Below are 22,008 nucleotides of genomic sequence, written 5' to 3' on the forward strand. Positions count from 1 at the left end.
CCTGAGGTTGCCAAATCCTGCCCCGAGAAGCTATTCAGGGTGGTAAATCACTTCATCAACCCTCAATGCCAAAAACCTGCATCACAGCTGAGCAGCAAGCACTGCCAAGAACTACAAACCTACCTCAAGAAGTACATTCAGGAAGAACTTCTCAAACAGTCTGGATCCACCCCATCTGTGCCCACCAACCAACTGCCCGCCTGCATTCCCAGAGTTCGGTGCATTTACTTGTCAAGAAGTTCTGGACACTCTAAAGGACTCACAACCCAAGACTCGTGAATCTGTGCCAGGCCTTCCTGGCTTGGGAGAGAAAGTCATGAACAACTGGTGGCACTCCTGAGCAAAATAGCCAATGCCTCGTTCTGAGAAAGAATCTTCCTTTCCTCCTACATGCAGTAGTCCAACCACCACTGAAGAATCCCACCCTGGGTACATCAGTTCCATCCAACTAGCACCCAGCATCAAACTTCCTGTTCCTGGCCAAGCTCATAGAGAAGCCACTACAAGCTCATCTAGCCAAAGCTAATGTTCTAGACTGGGCACCATCTGGATTCAGTCCAAGACACGGAATTGGAACTGCTTTCGTAGCACCAATGGACGATCTCCTGTTGTCAATGGATAGAGGACAGACATCCATTCTCATCCTCGGGAACCTCTCTGCAGTGTTTGGCACTATCTATTTCCTAGACGCTTCAGTTGTGTCTCTCTAGTTAGTTTCTCACACTAAGTCCATCACCATGGCATCTGAACTGCTACTTCTTGCTTGTGCTCCAGGAGGCATCCCAGTTTTCAGTCTGAAAATCTAGTGACTCCAGAGAGAAGGGCCAATTAGCACACAGCACTGCATCAGCTCACTGCAGAAGTCCAACCAGCGCACGCTATTGCATAACCTGTGTGTTGTTTACAGTAAATATAATAAATGTGAGGGCGGGAGAACAGTAGGGGAGAGGGTAGCAGATTTTCACATCATCAGGAGGGAAACAGACTTTTAAAAAGCCAGTTGTGTCTGTGCACAACAATGAAGCTTTATGTCTATATAAACTGACAAGTCAAATTGTACTCCGGAGCCCAATTCCCACCATCAGCACCATTTTACTGTGATTGCTTGCCTCCTGCCTCTGCAGCCTTAATGGCTCTGTCTGCCAAGATGGGCAGTCAGGCTGATGAAAATAAACATTAGCTGAGTGGTTTGGTAATTAGCTTCTCTCTCATTCATATATATGTGTGTGTGTGTGTGTGTGTGTGTGCGCGCGCATGCGCATACATATATATATGCACTTACACACACACTTCGGTAGTTCTGGTCTGCAAGAGATGGATCGTTTCTTTTGCTCATTAACTATGTATTTAACAATTGTAAATCTACAGTTATTTTCTGAAGCCCACGGGTTAACGCTGCTACAGGAAAGCACTGCATTGTGGTGCTCAAATCAAGCCTTAAAGTGGAAAGGAATCAGACAATACTGGTTATGATATTTAAACAAAACCAAACTGTATGTAATCATCCTGACACTGTATCCATCTAAATAGTCCCTTGTCAATGATTTGATAACTAGCTCCTTTCTGAAGCTGAAAAGCAGTCCTATTTACCCATATATACTCAGTAGCTCAACATGCCTGAAATCCTTCCTCTTGTAGGATATCTGTTATAGTACCCAAGCTGAACAAAATCCAGCACAGACTATACACATTTCCCCTGCAGCCTATGGCCCTGATCTGTAATCAGATCTGCATGGACCATTGCGGGTCCTGACTGGTGAGGGATCTACATGAACCCAGCAGCCCAAACACATGGATCCAATTGCAACACCAGAGCCTGGAAGAGCAGCATGTTATGCAGAGAAGAATGAGTTTTTTAAAAACATATGCTAGTAGAATGAGAAGCCATATTGCATAATTATTCTTCCCAGAATTATTTTGTACATCTGCCTCTCATAGATGAGTGCCCCTTAAAGCAGGACACTGAAGATGCAGAATCTGACTAAGTTTTCTTTACCAATGAATATTTTATCTACCATTCTAAACACACTAGATGCAGTATTAATTCATGACACTGAGCTTTGGCTCTAATAAATGCCGTCACATTTTTTGTTATCTCTAACTGAAACTCTAACTTAGAGTGTTGTCCTTGTGAGTCTACAGAGAGCCTGAAACAAGAGCTCTGAGAGATGGAAACATCTCAGTGAGGTGTTTCCTAGGAAGCCTTAGAGATGACAATTTAAACATTAACACTCTGAACTGTTTGACTGCTAATCGCTTCAGCAGAAATATCCAGCGAACAAAGGAAATTTTCAAAGATGTTCAAATTCCAATGGAAAACTGAAGGCCTAAAAACAACTAGGAGTCTTGTGGCACCTTAAAGACTAAGGAATTTATTACAGCATAAGCTTTTGTGAGCTATGACCCACTTCTTCCGATGTATGGAGTGAAAATTACAGTAGGCAGGCATAAATATACAGCACAAGAAAAGATGGGAGTTGCCTTACCAAGTGGGGGGTCAATGATTCAATCAGGGTGGATGTGTCCCATTCCCAACAGCTGACAAGAAGGTGTGATGTCAACAGAGTAAAAATTACTTTTTGTAGTGCTAACGATGCCAATTCCATCAGGCCCAAAGGTTCCCTGACCGCTCTCCTTATGCAGTTATGCACTGTGAATTCAAAAACCTGCAGCATATTGAAAACTGGAAACGTGGTGACAGTGCTTTATTATTAGAACTTGCCAGAAAAAAACACTGTTAACGAACAAGAGACTATCGGTCTCTGACAGACCAGAACAATATGTTTCCCCCACAAAATAATCCCACTTTCAAATTTTTTGACCAAAAAAGTTTGGGTTTTTCCTCAAGATTTTTTGAGACAAAATAAAACGAAGACTTTCAAAAGCACATTTTGAAACAAACATTTGTATTTCAAAAACGTCAAAAGGAAACCTTTTGTTTCAACTAAAAAAAGGGTCATTATTTCATTTTGATTTTTGGAAACCAAATAAATTCAGTGTCTATTTTCAGGTTCTGGATTGTTGGAGTTTTCCCTCACTCTCTCCCTTTTTTACTTCCCCCTCCTTTTTCCAACAATAAAACAGTTGGAAAACAGTGAGCAGGTGTGTGAAAGTAGGGTGGGGGGAGGAAAATCCCATTTTCACATTTATTTACCATTTTCCACCTGGAAAAACTGGAATATAAGAAGGTATGCAGTATAAAATACAATGGCTGGAAGCTGAAGCTAGACAAATTCAAACCACAAGGCATGAATTCTTAACCGTGAGAGTAATTAACCACTGGAACAATTTACCAAGGGTTGGGGTGGATTCTCCATTACTGACAATTTTAAAATCACAGTTAGATGTTTTTCCAAAAGATCTGCTGTAGGAATTGTTTGGGGGAAGTTCTGCGGCTTGTGTGATGCAGGACATAGGTGCCAATGCTGTGGGTGCTCCGGGGCAGGAGCACCCACGGAAAAAAAATAATTGCTCAGCACCCACCAGTTACAGCTGTTTGGCGGCTCAGGGAGAGGATTGGGGGAGGGCGGAGAGCAGCAAGCAGCAGGCAGGTGGGGGCCTTGGGGAAGGGGGCGGAGGGAGGGCGAGGCCGGGGGGGGGGGGGGGGGCAGGGATGGGAAGAGGTGGAATGAAGGCGGGACCTTGAGGAAAGGAGCAGAATGGGGGCGAGGCCTCAGGGCGGAGCAGGGGTGGAGCACCCTCAAGGAAAAATAAAAGTCAGTGCCTATGATACAGGAAGTCAGACTAGATGATCACACTGGTCCCTTCTGGCCTGGAATCTATGAAAGAGGGGGGGGGGGGCAGAGGGAAGGGGAAATACCCACTTTTCACACTTACATTTTTATTATTCTTTTCCCATTGGAAAAACTAATGACCTTGACCCTGCAGTTATTGGTAAATAAAGCTTAGGAGAGATCTCCTTGTCCCTGAGTCAAGTCAGAACATTATGTGCAGTGAAAGATTCTCCACCCTGCCCTGCTAATAAGCCTCCACCTTGCCTTGTTGTTGGCTGCCAGCTGGAATCAGCTTTGGTGGGGATTTTGGTTATGTGAACACTCGTCCCTGGAAAGCAAGCAGTGACATATCATTCCCCACTTTGACTCCAGCCATTGGCCAAATTCAGGGTGTTGTAGGTTGCTCCAGTTAGGAGGAAAAACTGATGAGAGAGCCAAGTATTTTCTTTGATGCAATCTTGTTTATTTACAAAGAATGTATCAAGTCCCCTTTCCTTGAGCCCAGGAGGAGCCAAACAACAGGAGACAGTTTTTCTGCTAGGGTGACCAGACAGCAAGTGTGAAAATCAGGACGGGGGTGGTGGGGTAATAGGCACCTATATAAGACAAAGCCCCAAATATCAGGACTGTCCCTATAAAATTGGGACATCTGGTCACCCTATTCTCTGCTTACAGCTCCAAGCCTCTTGAGCGACTACTAGAAGACCCCTTTCTAAGCTTCTCTCAGGGTCACATGCTGTGCTTGTCCAGGGCGTGTCAGTCTCTGACGCTTGCTTCCCACTCACACACTGCCCACTAACATGGAGGAATGGGGTGTGTGTGGGGGGAAGCAAGTGGCAATGTCAGCCCAGCGCCACTGGGCGGGCTGAGGAGAGCAGCTCGTGCCGGGCCAGTTGTGTGTGGGCAGGCAGCAGGGGTCCTCAGGCCAGCCCCATGTACAGGGGAGAGGGGCATCTCAGGCCAGCCCTGCGGGCAGGTGGAGGGTGAGGGCCCTTGGGCCAGCCCCACGGGTGGATGCGCTCACACTGGGGAGAGATGGGGGGCTTGGGCCAGCCCCATGTGGCATCCTATTTTCCCTTTGGGAAAATACGGTCACCCTAATGAGGCATAGGCTAGGCCTCTGTCACCATTATTAGTAGTCCTGATGAGACTCCGAGGGGTGAAAAATAGTGAGACACTGTTTGTAATGGAGCCTATTATTGTAAATTAAAATGAATCAGCTCTATCAGTTGCAGCTGGTTCTAAATTGCCAGTGCTTCCCCTCACTCCTATTATTTTTCTGTTAAACTAATTACTTTGTATTGACTTTCTTCAGTGGGGGAAAAAAACCTGCTAAAACGATCTGCTGCACAGTACCCAGGGCGTCAGTCTCGGTTTACTTTGGGAGTACCGAACACTTGTCACCTCAAACCCCAGCAATAGCACGAGGGGAAATATTGAATTGTAAAGCCATGCAAATGTAACGCCGACAGACTCCGGTCGCCGACAGGCGGAATTGAACCGGGGACTTCTGGAGCTTAGTGCATGAGCCTCTACCGCATGAGGTAAAAGCCGACTGGCTGTTAGCTAAGGCTGTAGAGCAGACGCATGTTATCCCTCTCTTTAAGTGGTATCGGTGCCACTCGATGGGACGGAGCCCCACCCCAGGAGGTGTGTAGGTTACACAAACACTGCAGTGTAAAGAAAAAAAAGGTCTGGCTTCAGAGAAATGAGAAGTGCAGGGCTGAGCAGTTCAGGCACTCCACTGCAATCCAGAAGTGGTACGTGTGAGTCCTACTCGATCTCACACTGAAAGGCCGCCACCAGTTTGCCCATCTGGAAAATGGATACCAGATCCATTGGGATAGGGCAGGCAAAGGTGGTCAGATACAATGCTGGCCACATCACTCCCTTGCGTACAGTTGGCTATGAAACCAAGGTGCCTTAACTGCACCAGCCCAATGAGCCATTGGCTCAGGGAAACTTTGACTTTGGAATGAGTTTTAAGTGACAACTTCAGTTATTTAGCTTTCTTCTCATCTCATCAATTTCAGGGAATCTACATAGGGTACTGTTCTCCCCACCAACATTAATGCATCAGAAGTGGAATAGGCCTGGGAACAATCTTACCTTTAGGGAACTAAAATATACAAGAAGCACCTGAGCTACTGAGTAATTCCAAGAACAGGCAAAGTAAACAGCCTTGGAGATCACCTTAGCACTAATCTCCTGATCAGCAGCTTGTCTTTGTGACTAACTTGCTTGCCAATGACTTGTTGTGGAGGACAGGAAATGGCAAATACTCTAAAAGGCAAACAAAGCACATATCCTGGGGGCAGAGAGGGTAAGAGCTCTTTTGCAGTGATCAAATCAAAGCACTCGTCTCCATTACAATAAAGCCTAAATGTAAGCAAGGGCTTCAAGCTAACATTTTATACCTTTAAGGGAAAGACTGTGGAAACCTTTCAGAGTAGCAGCCCTGTTAGTCTATATCCGCAAAAAGAACAGGAGTACTTGTGGCACCTTAGACACTAAATGTGTTAGTCTCTAAGGTGCCACAAGTACTCCTGTTCTCTTTGTGGAAACCTTGGAGCCAGGCTGCTAGAGCAGAACCAAGTCAGCAAAGGGTGAGAAGCAATAAAAGCAGTGATGGAATTGAGAGAGACAGATGGGCCAGAGGGCCATTAGACTGCATGATGATATGTAAAATGCCAAATGTACATTATCTTCCAGACAAATTCTAGGTATAAAGGGCATGTATGTGATCATGAAGAATAGCTGTTTTAATACAGAGCCTTCTAATGACATCTAATTTGTTTCCATGGTCAGGATGATTCCCTTTGACATCTCCAGAGCTGATGGAAGGAAGTTTTCAGTAAAATAAGTGACTGCTAATCAGACCTGGGTATGATGTTTATCCTGCCTATCTATTTCCCATTGAGCTATTGAGTTAAGATGTGGTGTGTATACAATACACAGAAAGTATAGGAAGGTCTTAGAGATTTCATATATTGGATTGGCTAATATCATGCAAGCTCTGAAAGGGCAGAAAATATCACAGACAGTGGAGTTTCCATCAGGGGAAATACATACGATGCTAAGATGTGGCATTCCATTTCCCTATTGAAAAATGTGTCCGTTTTAGCTTATGGAGGTTGGATGCACTTAAGAAATATGCAAATGTGTTGCCAGCCACTTTGCTACTGCACTTATGCTAAGGATTTCAAAATACGAGACCATTACAGCATGATAGGATAAACCTCATGGTCCACTGAGAACACGATGAGAAGCATCAGTAAAAGTGGAAGCAATCTCAAATATTATACATTCATACATTAGATAATATAGGAAAATACCAGAATATTAGGCCCTGAGTACATTGCATATTCCAAGACCAGAACTGGAAATGCTAAAATACCATGAGAAAGGATGTTCTCACAGTGTTTACAGCTAGGCCCACAAATCTCAGGAGAGCCTTTTTCCCTTGAGATTTCCAGATGATTTGATTTTCAGTCTTCAATTCTGTAGGTTCAAGTAGAATGCATAATTTGGGTATTGTTCAGAGAGAGACGCACTCAGCTGAACTGAACTCCTTACTCTGAACTTTTGAGCTTTCCACAGCCCTAACCACCACCATCTGTGACAGGGACATTACATGAATACCCATACACCCTAGCAATAAATTGCTGCATGGGCAAGTACACGAAGACCCATATAGGACTTCTGCTTCAGTATCCTCAGATGCATGTATTCCTACATAACCACGTGCCGTTCAGTTTGCTGAACTGACTCATTCTGCTCAATTCTCTGCATTACCCCAAGGCAGATGAGGCAAAGGACCGACCTGGGCTCATCGGCTAGTGGAAGAGTCAGGAAATGCCTTGCCAGTCAGAAGGGAAATGTGTTTTTGAAGAATTATTTTGGCAAGACCAGAATGAAGTTCACAGCCTATGGGAAGAAGGCAGTTCCACCAAAATGAAAGTAGAGAAGTAGGCAGTGTGGGGGAAATAGAGCTCCTTTGCCCTCTAGTGCACCAATTCACTACATTCTGTCCTATCTCACCCCCATGGGCTTGCACAAGATAATAAGGAAGAACTTGGCCCTTAGAGAGTTTAGAATACAGCAGATTGATCTACCAGCAGGCAACAGTATGTTGCCAAAAGCTACTGTATAACCCCGAGGAATGGACTTAGGAACAGCTTATCAACTCCGCATGCTGTTAATTTTCATGGAGAGACCAATCCAATGCCCACTGACATTGTTGGGAGTCTTCCCATTTACTTCAGTGGGCACGGAATCAGGTCGTAAATAACTTTCCTTGAAGAGTAAAGTGGGAAGCTACTTTCAGGAGGTTCTGCAACTGTGCGCTTTTAATGAGTCCTCCACTGGGCTTTATACATAATGAGGCAGCACAAAAGCTTCTGTCAGCACTTCAGTACCTAGATGTGTTACAGTCAAAGCTACAACGAACCACTCACCGGAGACCTGAACTCTAGGCTTGTTTGGCTAAGCTTGTGGATTCACCATTGACCCCCCAGTGCGGCCTGGTTGAAAGGGAAGCTAGAACGCAGTGGAGTCTTATGCTTAGCTGCTGGCTTCATCCTCCGGAATGGCAAATGAACACTACAAGGTTGTTCCTGTGCTGCTGAAACGATTTAATGTAATGCGCTGAATGAGATCAGCAAGTCAAAATATCTTTCCCAAAGTGATTCTCTTGCTTCTGTCTGAATCTCAGAGGGAGGAGAACAACAGATGGTGCAGACGGAATACTGCTGCTGCTTTAAACATTTTACAAAATCTCCAAGTCATGGACTTTAGTTTTGACGAGGTACAATGCAGCAGGCTCAGCACCAGCCCTTTAACTTAGGTGTATTTGATCCCAAAGAGTATCTGGGGATTGGCATCTCAGTGGCTCTCTTGTTTTTGCGTTCCCCTTTTTTCATCCCTTTCGCATTTCTCACCAGTCTAGGCAAGGAGCTTCTACCTAGATGGAGACTAGAAACTTGAGCGTGGGGGAGAAGAAGCCCGGTTACAGACGCAGAGCTGTTCACCTGAAATTAATTGATCTGAATATGGTTTGTGTTGGTAGTAACTGTTTATGGAAATAGGACGGTGGTCTCAGTCCAATTACTGAGCATAGAGTGAAAGCATCCAGGGTTCTTCATCCCCAAACGCATCACTAGGTGCTAAATGACACCATTTCTAGCAGCGCTGGATCTCATTGACAGGTAGACTGATTTCATTCTCTCCTCTAGAGAGGTCTCCTTCAAAAAAGGCTGAGTCACCCATTGGATGGACAATGCCGGCATGTCTCCAGCCGCCAAGGCTGTCAATCCAACATCAACGTTCATTAATAATGATGGTAACACAAGCCTGTTTTTTTCTGTTCTCTATGACAGCAATGAAGAGCCCCACACCCACTGCAGTAAGAGAGTTATCACCCTCAACCTAAGGCAGGATGATGATTATTTTTATTATAGTAACAGCTAATGGCTTCAGCTGAGATCAGGGCTGTGTTAGAATATTGTGTTAGAGGTTCTACAAACACATAGTGCTCCTTAACCGAGGTGCTCTGAGCGTGGAGAGACATTTCAGGATAATGTCTTCAAGGTCTTTAATACAATGACCTCTGATAGCTACATAGTGCCCACGCTCATTATATCAACGCAGAATGTAGCTCTTCGGTAGAGTTTATCCACTGATGCACAACTGAATCAATCTGTTGTGTCATACTTTCACAGCAGAAAAGAACCGATCCTCTATTGTAAAGCAGATATTCCTTGATAAAAACTCCCTTAAATTCCTTGGATGGATAAATATAAAGATCTCATTCTCTTTTAAACCAAATGAAAGAAATACAGATGACAATATACATGTGTTTTGATTAAAGCCTTTTCCTAATAGCTATCCAGATCTTCCACTGCAGTCCCAATCTTCAAGAAACAAATAGAATTCATTGATAAGAATGCCTCAAGATTGATATGAAATGGGTATAAACCAAGAGTAAAATATAAAGGGCCTGATCCTGTAATTGCTTTAGGAAAGAAACTTAACAGTCACGTGTAAGTTGTCTGCAGGGTTGGGCTCCAAATAATTTCAGGAAAACGGGAGGATTAAAAAAACATGCCTTTAGTCTTCACTGTGACAAAGTGACATGGTGGTTCATTAGCAGTCCCCAGGAAATAAACAAATCTCAGGGAGTCTCACTGCAGAGGCAGAGGGAAAGCGTATTCCTCAGCCAAAATGGTCCAAATTCAGTAGGTTTTTTCATTACTAATGATTCTATAAATATTTAAAAGTAATCAAGCAGAGGCGTCTGAAGTATGCTCTGAGATCCGTATGCTTAGATCAAGTGACTCATTGGAGGAAACATGTCAGGAAAAGCATTTGGGGATTGGATGTTTTTCTTTCTCTCTCTTCTTTTGTGATTAAGTTTTCCAATACTTAATCATAAAGAAAGTATAAATATGCACCAAGAACAAGAGGCATCATCCAACACAGCCTGTTGGTCAATCCCATAAAAACATACCAAGCAATAAAGATACTCTCACAATTCAGGGCAACTGCACCTGTATTCTCCTTCCATGGACAAGCGAGAGCACCCACTCTAGGCTCCTAGCTCCTCAGCCATCCCCCGTCTTGGGTAGAGACACACAACTCTCTTTACCTTCCGACTCCAGGCCCCACAGTTCCCTGCCTTCATTGTAAGTTTCACAGTAAGTCAAACTTACTCACAGCAGGCCTGCTTTGCTTTCTCCTCAGAGACTATAAACAGTGTAATTGCCCACAGTTAATCCACCACACCATTTTTCTAAGCAAGCACATTTATTCTGAAGATAAAAGCATTTAGGAGAAAACATACTGCATGCATGCTAATAGCTTACCACAGGTCCCCCCATCCCCAGCTCCAGTCATGGCTTTGGCAGATGATCCGTCCTTCGACCTACCAAGGGGTTTTCTGTGGTTACAAGTTCATAACAACTGTTAGCTCAGAATGGGCACTCCCGTAAATCTGAGAGTTCCTCCTTTATACAGTTTGCGCCTTTGATCTTGGGGCTCTGGGAACAGCAAACAATTGTCCTCCCTTCAGGGCGTAGCTTCAAAGGCCTGGGTTTTTGCATAACCAGAGGCAGAGGGGATGGGGTAAAATTGCATTTACCTTCTCCTAGCTATTTCCCAGAAACTCCACTTCATACTATTGTCCCATCAGTTCATTGTCTGCCGTATTGTCTAATATAGTCCTTTGATCACCCAGACCCACAATATTACAGAACCTTTGCATTTAATACACTGGACTCCAAAGATACTTAAACCTAATTCAGTGAGATCTCCCAAAGTACAGGGAATTGCATCTGTCATAGACACATTATTTTCTACCTTTAAATATTCCCCTTATACCTTAAAATAGTGTCAGGAGACAGAATCTCCAAGCCTCACACCCAAATGCAGGATAAATAGGATTTACCCAAGGGGGCTCAACCTATTGAAGTCCTGATTCCCATTCCTCTGCTCAAACCATTACTCAACAACAGGGATATTCATTCCCAAGACAACCCAGGATAGGAGGAGTGGGGGGAGACATCAAGAGGATGCAGCTCCTTTCCAACATCTTGTCTCCAGAAATCCTACAGGCTGATGCCTCAACATCTGGGCACGTTCTTCACTTGTCAAAGAGTGAAGAGTGTCATGGGACTTGCCAACAATCTACCGAGCATAAACAGATGACAACGTGTCACAGTCTGGAAGGCTCTAAATCAGTTAAAGGCACTTTGGAGATTTACGTTCACTTGAATCAAAGCTATGATCAGGACTTTGCAGAGAATCCTACACAATAGTTACAGAGCATTTGCTTATCTTGCACTGTGGTTGGGTTTGGTGTACACTTTAATGAGACGTCCCTGTCAAAATGCTTTGGGACAAGTAGGCTGAGCAGCACGTATACACAGGCTATATGTGAATGGGCCTTTGGGGGCAATTACAGAATAGTGTCTATGTTTGCAATCCAAAATATAGCTCCTTTTAGCAGCCTCCCATATGTAAACTAAACCACACTTACAACCAAGATATCGATTGACCTCAGACTATGTTCCAGGGGAGTTGGGATCTGAAGAACACTCCAACAGCCTTATCTCACTGGTTAGCAGGCTACCTGTTACAGAGCTGCAGCCTGCCGATACAGAGTGATCTCTGACCTGTCAAAGATCCACACATGGATCTTCCTGACAAACAGATACATCTTTCTGTGACAACATGAGGTTCTGCTACAGTACTGGTCAGTTTCAACCCCTCTTCGCCCCGCAAAACTGCACACCTTCCACACCCTCAATAGCCAGCTTTCATGTTTAAATATTGTGATAATTTCTGGCTCCCCAACTCCCAAAAAATATCAGAAGGATTTCATCCACTGCTCTTACAGTAATGTATTGCTTAACAAAACAAAACAAAACAAAACAAAACAGAAGAACTTTGTCTTGAACAACTTAAGCTGGGTCTAAATGACAATTTTTTTGGCACAATATAGTCTAACGTCATACAGTTTAAAGGTTTGAAATCCGGACTTAACTACAGTCATTGAAAAACACATGTGGCTAATTATCAATATCTGAACAACACTGGGGTTTAAATTCATCCTCAAAAGGATATATATGTCAATTTAAAGCCAGATTGCTGTCTGATTTTTCTTTTTGTTCACTATTGCTACAAACACCACCCACGTCTGCTATAACTGAAAGCAATGAGAAAGAAATATCTTGTTTTGTTTGCTTACTTTTTTCCATTTGACTGCACTTAGCGTATAGTCTGTTTCATTACGCTTTACCTGTGTGTGTGGGTTTTACATGCAGCAATGGGGAAAGAAAAGTATTTTTAAAAATTGGAAAATGTCGTTGTAAAACAAAACTAAAAAAGGCAGAGGAACTCAGGGACTGGTGTGGCATCTAAAACTATTTTTAACACATTTTAAAAATATTGATTAGATTTCAAGTTGCTGATATTCCTTTAATCACAGCAGTACACAAGTACTGCCATAATGAACTCATTTGGTCTAATTGTGCATCGTTGGTCACATGTGTTTTCCAGGGTCAGGACCCCCATCCATCCCATAACTCTCGCATAAACATCACTCCCAAAGCTAATATTTCACTGCCATAATCATTTCACAGTCATAACATTTAGAGATGATCCAACACAAGATATAACATTTTTCATTGTAGAATGTGTAAATAACATTCTATATGGAAGCCTTATCATAGGCACATCACAAAGGGGAAAAAAGTGCAACAGCAGAAAAATATCATGATTCTTCCTAAAACAGATGGCGTGGTGTCGAAAAAAGTTGACATTAATAATTTTCAGGAAGGAATAAAGTCTGTATATTTAAGATACAATCTCTTACCAAGCAACCAAGAAATGCACACAAAAGTGTGTTGATTACAATTTTCATTTAACTCATTCAGATTATCAGCTAGGGAAAGTGGTAATGCCCAATACAAATGTTCATGTCAAAAAAATCAGCAATTTCATGACAATGTAATTGATTATGGCTCCAATCCTGCAATCAGAGTCACATGCATATGTATATCAAAGACACGCACATCTATTCTGCTTAATTTTGATCTCTAGGGCTGAACTATGAGCTTGTCTTGTTGTGTGGCCCCTGGAGCAGGCCAAGAGGCAGACACTGACTCTGAGATTGGTAATCAGCCTCCTGGGTTTCTCCTTGCTCTGAGGGGGAAGTACCCTGCACCAGGTCCATGGCCAATGAAAGGTATTTTCCTCACAGTGCTGGCGCAGCTATGCTGACCCTTTTGTTGGGGCATGGTGCAAAATTCTGCCCATTCCCCACCCTGGCCTTCCCACTCCTGTTTGTGTGCATGGGGGACAGAACGTGAGATGAACAGGAGTCCTTGTGGCACCTTAAAGACTAACAAATTTATTTGAGCATAAGCTTTCGTGGGCTACAGCCCACTTCATCAGATGCATAGAATGGAACATATAGTGAGGAGAGATATATATATACATACAGAGAACATGAAAAGATGGAAGTAGCACGTGAGACTGCATCTTCCCCTGTACAACTACTCACAGCAAGGGTAGCTCACATGAGCTTAAGGGGTCGCCCAACACTTCTTTACAGCCCTATGCATTGCATAATTTGATCCTTCGCTTGCAAGAAAATCCATATACTATCCTGTTTAGTGTTCTGTAATCACCAGATTCTTTGCCAGCAGTTTAAAAAAAATCAAATTTGGTGGTGTTCACTTTAAATAATGCCACTTTATCTAGGGCAAGACCTGGCTCGTTAGGTTGATTGAACTGACACCCACTTTGATCTAGCAATAAGATCTTTGAATGAGACCTACCTCATCATAGACACTGTCATTTCTGCTGAAGTCTCCAACCTTCCTTGGAAGTACGTGGACATGAACGTGCTGAAAATTCAAAGACAACAAACAATGGTGATTATCTAGATAATTTTTGTAGGCTGACAGTGATGTTTTCCTGACATCCTATTACTACACACTGGCTCCCACTCTATTATTATCAGAGGGAAAAAACGTGAACCTGTTCTATAACTGAATTGCAAATCTTCACAGACTACAGAAGATGAAAAACATGAGAAAGCAACTTTGCTGTAATATGAGCTTTTGAGCGAAATGCCAGAAAGTTTAGGAATTATTCAGAGTTGTCAGTCAGAGTTGTATTTAGCCAGCGCTTTGAAATGACAGCATATCTTAGAGCTGACTGTTGTGACTTTGAAACTGACAGGAATAAGAATTTGCCAACTTTGGATTGCATTAGAAGGTAGATAGCAGGTGTAAGCCGGGGGGCTGCAGGGTCAGGGTTACGTAGTATTGGCTTGGCAGTGTTCTGAGAAGACTATGGGATAAAGGAAATTCTCCTCAGACTCTGCTGTCAAACCACACAGCTGTTCAGATAGCAATGGTATTATGGGAGGACAAATGGGGATGTATAGAATGCCTAACAACATGTATTCTGCAAGGCTAAAAAAAGTTTTGCTTTTACAACATCTTCCAAGAAAGTGGAACCTGAACGTTGCTGGTACAATCGGTGGTGGAGGGCCCTGGTGGCATAAAACCCACTGGGAGTCCAGGTTCTGGGAAAGCCAAGTGCTCACAACCCTTATGAGGAAGAAGAGTTAAGGGACGAGCATAGCCAGAAAGGGCGTGTGGCCAGAGCAGTCACAGAGCACAACAGTCTTCTGCAAAACTGGTGGAAATGAAGGAGCCCACTGATGTCAATAGGAGTCTTTCCATTGTCTTCAACGGACAAGGGATCGGGCCCCAAAGTCCCCTCCATATTTGGCAGAACCCCGGCGCTGGTAGCTGCAAGAGCAACACCCTCCCTCAAAAGCATCTCTTCCTTGTTAGCTGCCTCCATGAGGTGTGATGTATTAGATTGGCCCTGTTGTACTATGGAGAGAGAGGGGCTGTATTTGATCATGAACTCTGGGGAAAGATGGGTAAATAAATAATTTCAAATACAGAGGAATCCCGCTATAACGCGATCATTGGGGTCCAAAAAATTCAATCGCAGTAAATGCGGGGTCGCGTTATAGCGGGGTTCCACTGTACTTGTGTTCAGTTTGCAGCAGAGTGTGAGCCCTGGCTAGCGGGAGGGAGGGAGTGGGGGAGAGAGAGAAGGGGGGCAGTCAGCAGGGCCGGCTTTAGACCAATTCGCCCCGGCGGCGGTCGTCTTCGGGGGCCCCGCTCCCCTGGCCAGAGCACCAGCTGGAGCGCGGCAGCCCCGCAGCCCCGCGACGCCGGCCGGACCGTTGGCTGGAGTGCGGCAGCCCCGTCCCGCGACCCCAGACAGACCTCCGCCCGGACCACGGCAGCCCCGCAGCCCCGTGACGCCGGCCAGAGGACAGCAGCCCAGCTCTCCCGGCTGGAGCACGGCAGCCCCGCAGCCCCGCGACGCCGGCCGGAGGACAGCAGCCCCGCTCTCCCGGCCAGAGCGCGGCAGCCCCATGACACCAGCCAGACGCTTGCTGGAGCATGGCAGCCCTGCAGCCCTGCCCCACTCTCCTGACTGGACCTCCCGCCGCAGCCACCGGGGCGGGCTGGAGCTGGCCCTGCTGGGACAGAGGTGAGAACCCCAGGGGCCCGCCGGGGCTGCAGGGAGAGTCGCTCCTGCTGCAGCCTCTAGGGCATGGATCCCAAACGCCCCGCGCCCGCTGCAGCCGCCGGGGCCAGACTCGTCCCGCGTTATAACCGAATTGACGGTATCCCGGGGCACATTATAGCGGGGTTCCCCTGTAATGAAAACAGGGGGATAAAATTCAAACAAGTGAATCCCCATCTTTTAATAATTATTATTGCTAAGAACCCAGACAGCTTGGACTAGATCAGGGGTAGGCAACCTATGGTATGCGTGCCGAAGGTGGCACGCAAGCTGATTTTTAGTGGCACTCACACTGCCTGGGTCCTGGCCACTGGTCTGGGGGGCTCTGCATTTTAATTAATTTTAAATGAAGCTTCTTAAACATTTTAAAACTTTATTTACTTTACATACAACAATAGTTTAGTTCTATATTATAAACTTATAGAAAGAGACCTTCTAAAAACGTTAAAATGTATTACTGGCACGCAAAACCTTAATTTACAGTGAATAAATGAAGACTCCGCACACCACTTCTGAAAGGTTGCCGACCCCTGGACTAGATGATCGCCTGAGGTCTCTTCCAACCCTAATCTTCTATGATTCTACAAAGCCTCATACTCAGGGCCTAGATAGGGTGGAGCTCGGGGCATCAGAAACAGCCCTGAGTGCTTTGTGCAAAGTGTTATATGGATTTTGCCCCTCGTATCACTTGCTGAGTTGCAAATCAACCCCCAGTTATGAACCGCAGCAAGATTTTCAGAACACATGGCTCAAGTGTAGATTGAAGCCCAAAAATCAAAATTATTTTGCCTGTTTGTTTGGTAAGGAATTTACACATTGAGATATGGTGTTAGCTTCAGTCCATAAGAAGTCTTTGCTCACTGGAATAGAGAGAAATGACAGAAAAAGTTTCAGTTAGCAAGGTAGTCTGAATGCCTCTCCCTTTTTTCCTAGACTGCCCTAGAGAAAGCTGAGGAATACTCTATTGTTTATGCTGAAGAAAAATAATACAGAAAAATAATAATCAGGTTACAGCTGAAGATGCTTTTTGTAGGTTAAAAACTGTGTTTTTTGAGTAATACATCAGTGATAGTGTACTGATAGTGTATTATACTAATATATCATGAAAGCGATAGTGCTGGTATGATGTATTAGTGCAATACATCATCTGGGCATCATTGCTCTGATGATCTATTGCTCAAAACCACACTGCAAGCTGAAAGTTGCTCGTTGGTACCACTGGGCCTTCAATTTTACATTTGGAAAATTAAGGATTTTCAAGAAAAAGAAGAGAATGGAGCTTAAAGGTTGTGCTGGAAATTTCACCAGACCAGAAAGCTTTTGGGGTGCTCCTTCGATTTAAAATGTACACTATATTCTGTAAATAACCTGCCATTCAGTTCCTCTCCTTCTGGAACACACAAGTCTTTACCTGACACAGGAATGTTTGAATGCATTTCTGTCCATTTGTCTAGAGCCTTATATTAGCTAGCTAGTGGTAGATGAAGACAAACCGAGCTATTTTTAATAGTCGTTTTCATTTCTATGGAAAAGTGTCCCAAGGTATATTTGGGATAGGTACTATATATGACAGAGACAGACAATCTGGGCAATTCAAGTAGGAACATGACCCAAACCCTACTGAAGTCAATGGGAAGGCGCTATTGATTTCAATGGACATGGACTCAGGCTCTACGACTGAAAAAAGCAGTAAGATACAGTGCACGCTGACTTGCACTGTAAATGTTTCCTAATGTGACCCTCTATCCAGGAAGGCTGCCTGCGATTAGAATTAAAAAGGAGAAACACAAAAGATATGCCAATTGTATTAAAAAAACCAACCCCCGCCCACGTTTATATCAGCATCTGGGCCACTTAAAAGCAGTAGGACAATTTCATGGTTTGTTCCCCTTTACTATTTGCATTATGTTTTTATGGAACGCGATATGTTGTAGAACAAAATCTACCTATGCTATTTAAAAACTAAGGGGTTTGCTTTTCGGATGAGGTAACCATGACCAAGTAAGAAAGCAGGTGGTTTGACTGCAGATATCCCAGATACATTTTTTTTAATACTCTGAAAAGAACATAGAGGACACTGAATTCTCCCTACTGTTTGTGTAATAGAGTCGAGCAGGAGCTGCGAGGTGCAATTACATCTGAAGTGGTTTCCTTCTCTTCTGCTTTCCTGAAAAATAAGGGGATAAAATAGCAGCATGGATCTGGAGGTGCCATGTGGTGAGAAACATCTGGGACAGGGAACTTACACCTTCTTTCATTTGCCTTCCAATTTAACAGCCTTCGGGGTGGGTTTTTTGTGTGGGTTTTTTTTGGTTCTTCATTAATTTTGTCTTTCACTAAGGCCTTGATCCAGCAAGGCCCTTAAGTACGGGCTCAACTGCTGCATGTGAATAGAACCATTAGGTTGATTGATTCAAGGGGACAAGTCACATGCTGGAAATTATGCATGTGCTTTAGTGCGTTGCTGGATAGGGGTCTACGTCTGGTTCTCAGACGCCACCTGACGGCCAAAGTCTATGCGCCAGATCCTCCTGTGTGCTCTGGCTGCTCTGAGACGCTCCAATGGCACAGAACATCCCTACAATATGCGTAAGAGTCATCTGAAAATTCCCCCTGGCCACAAAGACAGCGTGGGCCTGCTGCTTACATTGGGCAAGTCACTTAACATCTCCACACTTCAGTTTCCCCTCCCACCCTTCATCAATCTTGTCTCTTTAAATCACAAGTTCTTCATGGCAGGAAGTGTTTCTGTACACTGCCTAGCACAAAACAACCCTGATTTCATTTGGGGCCTCTAGGCATCCCGTACTAGAAATAATAAATAATAATAGCAGCTCATGCACCTCCCTCCTATCTACATCCTGGGGCAAGGGCTATGGCCAGTGGCATCCCTATGGCTGGGATCCCGGAACTGCACTGTAGGGGAGATGGCATAACATAAAGCAGCCCTGAGGTTGCTCTACATTACACTGGTAAAAATGGCCAACTGGCTTCCCGAATAGGGAGGGAAGATGGTGAAGAAGAGAGGGTGGAAAGGTGGCTTTTAACTTCCTTCCTGACCTGCCCTGAGCTGCAGCTGAGCTATGCTCAGGAGCTGGGCCTATGTTTTCTTTGCCTATAAAACATGACGATCTGTCAGATTAGATTCCTTGCTGACCTCTGAGCCTCTTAGCAGCTTCCCAATGTTCTCTTCCGGGGAATTTAGCTCGGGAGAGAGGTAACAGATCGACAGCCCTTGGAAGCTGAGGTCCAATCCGAATTCATAGAAAAAGTGCAGTAGGGGGAGCCATCGTGTTAATGCTCCTCCCGCCCACCCGAGCGTAATTAATGTGTCCCACCCTTTTTTGGAAGGACCACAATTAGCGAAGAGAACAGGCCAATCTCTAGCTCCCACGCCCTTCAGCCCCGCCCCGCTCCACCGAACAGCTTTCAATCGCTGCTGAGTTGTATTTTCTTTTTCTTAAGAAGTGCTTTTTGGTTTCCCATGATTTTGATACAACAATCCATGGTACTGACATCAGGACAGAGAGGTGTGAACATACACCTGCAGGGCTTTGTGTGTTTAGCTATTGTTTGTGTTTCTGTTCGGATTTGGCACAGGGAACCCTAACCACGTTCCAAACACCAGTGTGTGTCAGTCACAGAAGAAATCCCCCAAATGCTCTTGTCTACGACCTTCAGAAAGTAATGCCTTTTAGACGGCAAGCTCTCTAGGGCAAGGACTGCCCCCTCTCCCCTTTGAAAGGTGCCTACCACATTTGAAGAATATGAAGAATGATCAATAAACAGCAATTGCTAATGGGGAGATTGATCAGGCTGCAGGACAGGAAGCAGTGACAGCCCCATCACTTGACAACCCAGAATGCCCTGTAAGAAGCAAGCCTGCACAGGCCAAGAGATCCAGAGATCTTTGCCATCTCCAACATTCGTGTTTCAATGAAGGAATCTTAGGCTCAAGACTATGCAAAATTTTCAATGTGACTTTGGAGGTGGCAGGCTGCCTAGGTCATTCAAGAGTGCACTAATCTCTCTAATATTGAGATCTGGCAAAGAAGCAGGCGTTTGTGGAAATTATACCTCTAAAGTCGAGTTCCAGTGAGCATGAGCTGCAAAATACTTGCAAAAATCTTAGCCAAGAAAACTGGAGCCTGTTTTCCTAGAGATAATCCATCCTGCTCAGGTGAGTTTTGTTTTAATATTATAGGCCATTCACAGAGTGATGCCTATAGCTAAGGTGGTGTATATATATAGAGAGAATCACGTTTGAATAGCCGATCAGTCCCCTTGCACTAGTTATAGAAATGTCTGTTGATAGGCTCGGAATAGCTTGCAGAAGTGGATGTTGAAGGTGATTTTGGCAACAGATGGAATGCTAAAGACAGGTGTTGAATCAGCCATCATTAACATATGGCACCGTGAAGGATATAGAAGATCCCTGTACTATTTTATGACTATTATGTGTGCCGTTTGCCTGGTTGTTATACTGCTTGTTGCAGGGTTACAAGGATAACTTCCAACAGGAAAGGAAACAATAGCCCAACTAAGAGTTTGTCAGCACTCATCTGGGGCTATTAACTGTAATAAGTTACATCCAACCACCACTGGTGGGATGCATAAACTGGTTCAGGAGCCCCAGGACAAGGAACTGGGGGCCCTGAAGACAGAGAGGGAAACACAAGGGTGGCATGGGGCAAACTGTCCCCCCACACCCAGAAGCGGGGGTGTCTGGATGAGCTAAGCCTATCTAAATTTCGGTAAAACAAAGTGTGAGAGGTAATCGCCTTTATTGGACCAATTTCCGTTGGTGAGAGAGATGAGCTTTCGAGCCCCACCGAGCGGTGAAGCTGGGAGCACCTTTCCCAGACGTGAAGAAGAGCTCTGTGGGGCTTGAAAGCTCATCTCTTTCACTAACAGAAATTGGTCCAATAAAGGATATTCCCTCGCTCACCGCCTCTCTCTAATATCCTGGGACTGACATGGCTACAACTACACTGCATATCGGTTAGACAACTGCTCACAGGCCCTCCGTGTTTTTAATCCTTTTCTCTTGTTACGCTTTGATTCCTTCTGGTTTGTCTCACTGTATTCTCACATCGGTCACAGGCCCCAAAGGGAAGTCTTATAGGGCAGCCAAATCCACTCAGGCCTGCTCTGCAATCATAGCTGGTATACAGGGTTTGCAGTCAAGAACCCAGTCTGGAGTGAGAGAAAGGTGAGATTCCACGGAGGGAGGTGAAGGCTCAGAGCCTGTCACCTGTGCAGACTGCACTCAGGGGGGGGGGGGGGTCAGAGGTACGGCTAGCTCTGCTCTGTGACAAGCATTACAACCTTCCTGGCAGATAAAGGCACTGATCGGGACAAGCCACTTTCCCACTTGTTACCGAGCTGTGCTCTGCGACCTGCGGCGATATGCCCCAGGCACAACGTGACAATCAAAGGGACTGTGGTTGGGAAAAGAGCAGAGTTTTGCTGACAGCACTTTCTTGTTTGCTTGAGAACTTCTGCCGTCCATTCCAAAGACACTGGATTTTACAGGAGAAAAAGCTTCTCACGTCAAGATTCACAGCAAGAATTCCAGAATAATATCCACCCTCGGAGTAAGACTGAGAGTGGGTGACAAAGGGTAACACGCACACTACTTAGATAGCAATATGAAAAATAGGGCAATTCTCCTTTCTTGTAAATTGGTCTTCCCATAGCACATCCATTTGTTATTCTTGATTAACTACTTGATTAGTTGGCCCTGTAACAAAAGCACTCCGTAAAAGAAACGTCTGAACACCTGTAGGTAGTTAGTTACTAGAAAAAGCTCTCTCTATTGGCCCATAAAGATATGTAGCATTATCTGTAAGGGTACGTCTACACTTACCGGAGGGTCCGGCGGCAGGCAATCGATCCCGGATCAATCCCGGAAGTGCTCGCCGTCAACGCCGGTACTTCAGCTCGGCGAGAGGAGTACGCGGCATCGACGGGGGAGCCTCCCTGCCGCGTCTGGACCCGCGGTAAGTTCGGACTAAGGTACTTCGAATTCAGCTACGTTATTAACGTAGCTGAATTTGCGTACCTTAGTCCGAAGTGGGGGGTTAGTGGGGACCAGGCCAAGTTAGTAGGTTCAATAAAGTTGTTGTTGTTGTTATGCAATGCAAACAAC

At 44.8% G+C, this 22,008-nt stretch overlaps 1 protein-coding gene across 4 annotated transcripts in view; it reads right to left on the reverse strand.

Moving 5' to 3' along the window:
* Positions 1 to 22,008, reverse strand: part of FHIT (fragile histidine triad diadenosine triphosphatase) — a 1,015,388-nt gene that overhangs the window by 136,344 nt on the left and 857,036 nt on the right. For all 4 annotated transcript variants that reach the window (XM_034776975.1, XM_034776974.1, XM_034776972.1 and 1 more), the window contains one exon: positions 14,075 to 14,143. In XM_034776975.1, the coding sequence (XP_034632866.1) occupies positions 14,075 to 14,143 (69 nt within the window). The remainder of the gene's footprint in view (positions 1 to 14,074; positions 14,144 to 22,008) is intronic.

This window comes from Trachemys scripta, chromosome 7 (genome assembly GCF_013100865.1).
Source record: "Trachemys scripta elegans isolate TJP31775 chromosome 7, CAS_Tse_1.0, whole genome shotgun sequence".
Classification (NCBI taxonomy): Eukaryota; Metazoa; Chordata; order Testudines; family Emydidae; genus Trachemys; species Trachemys scripta.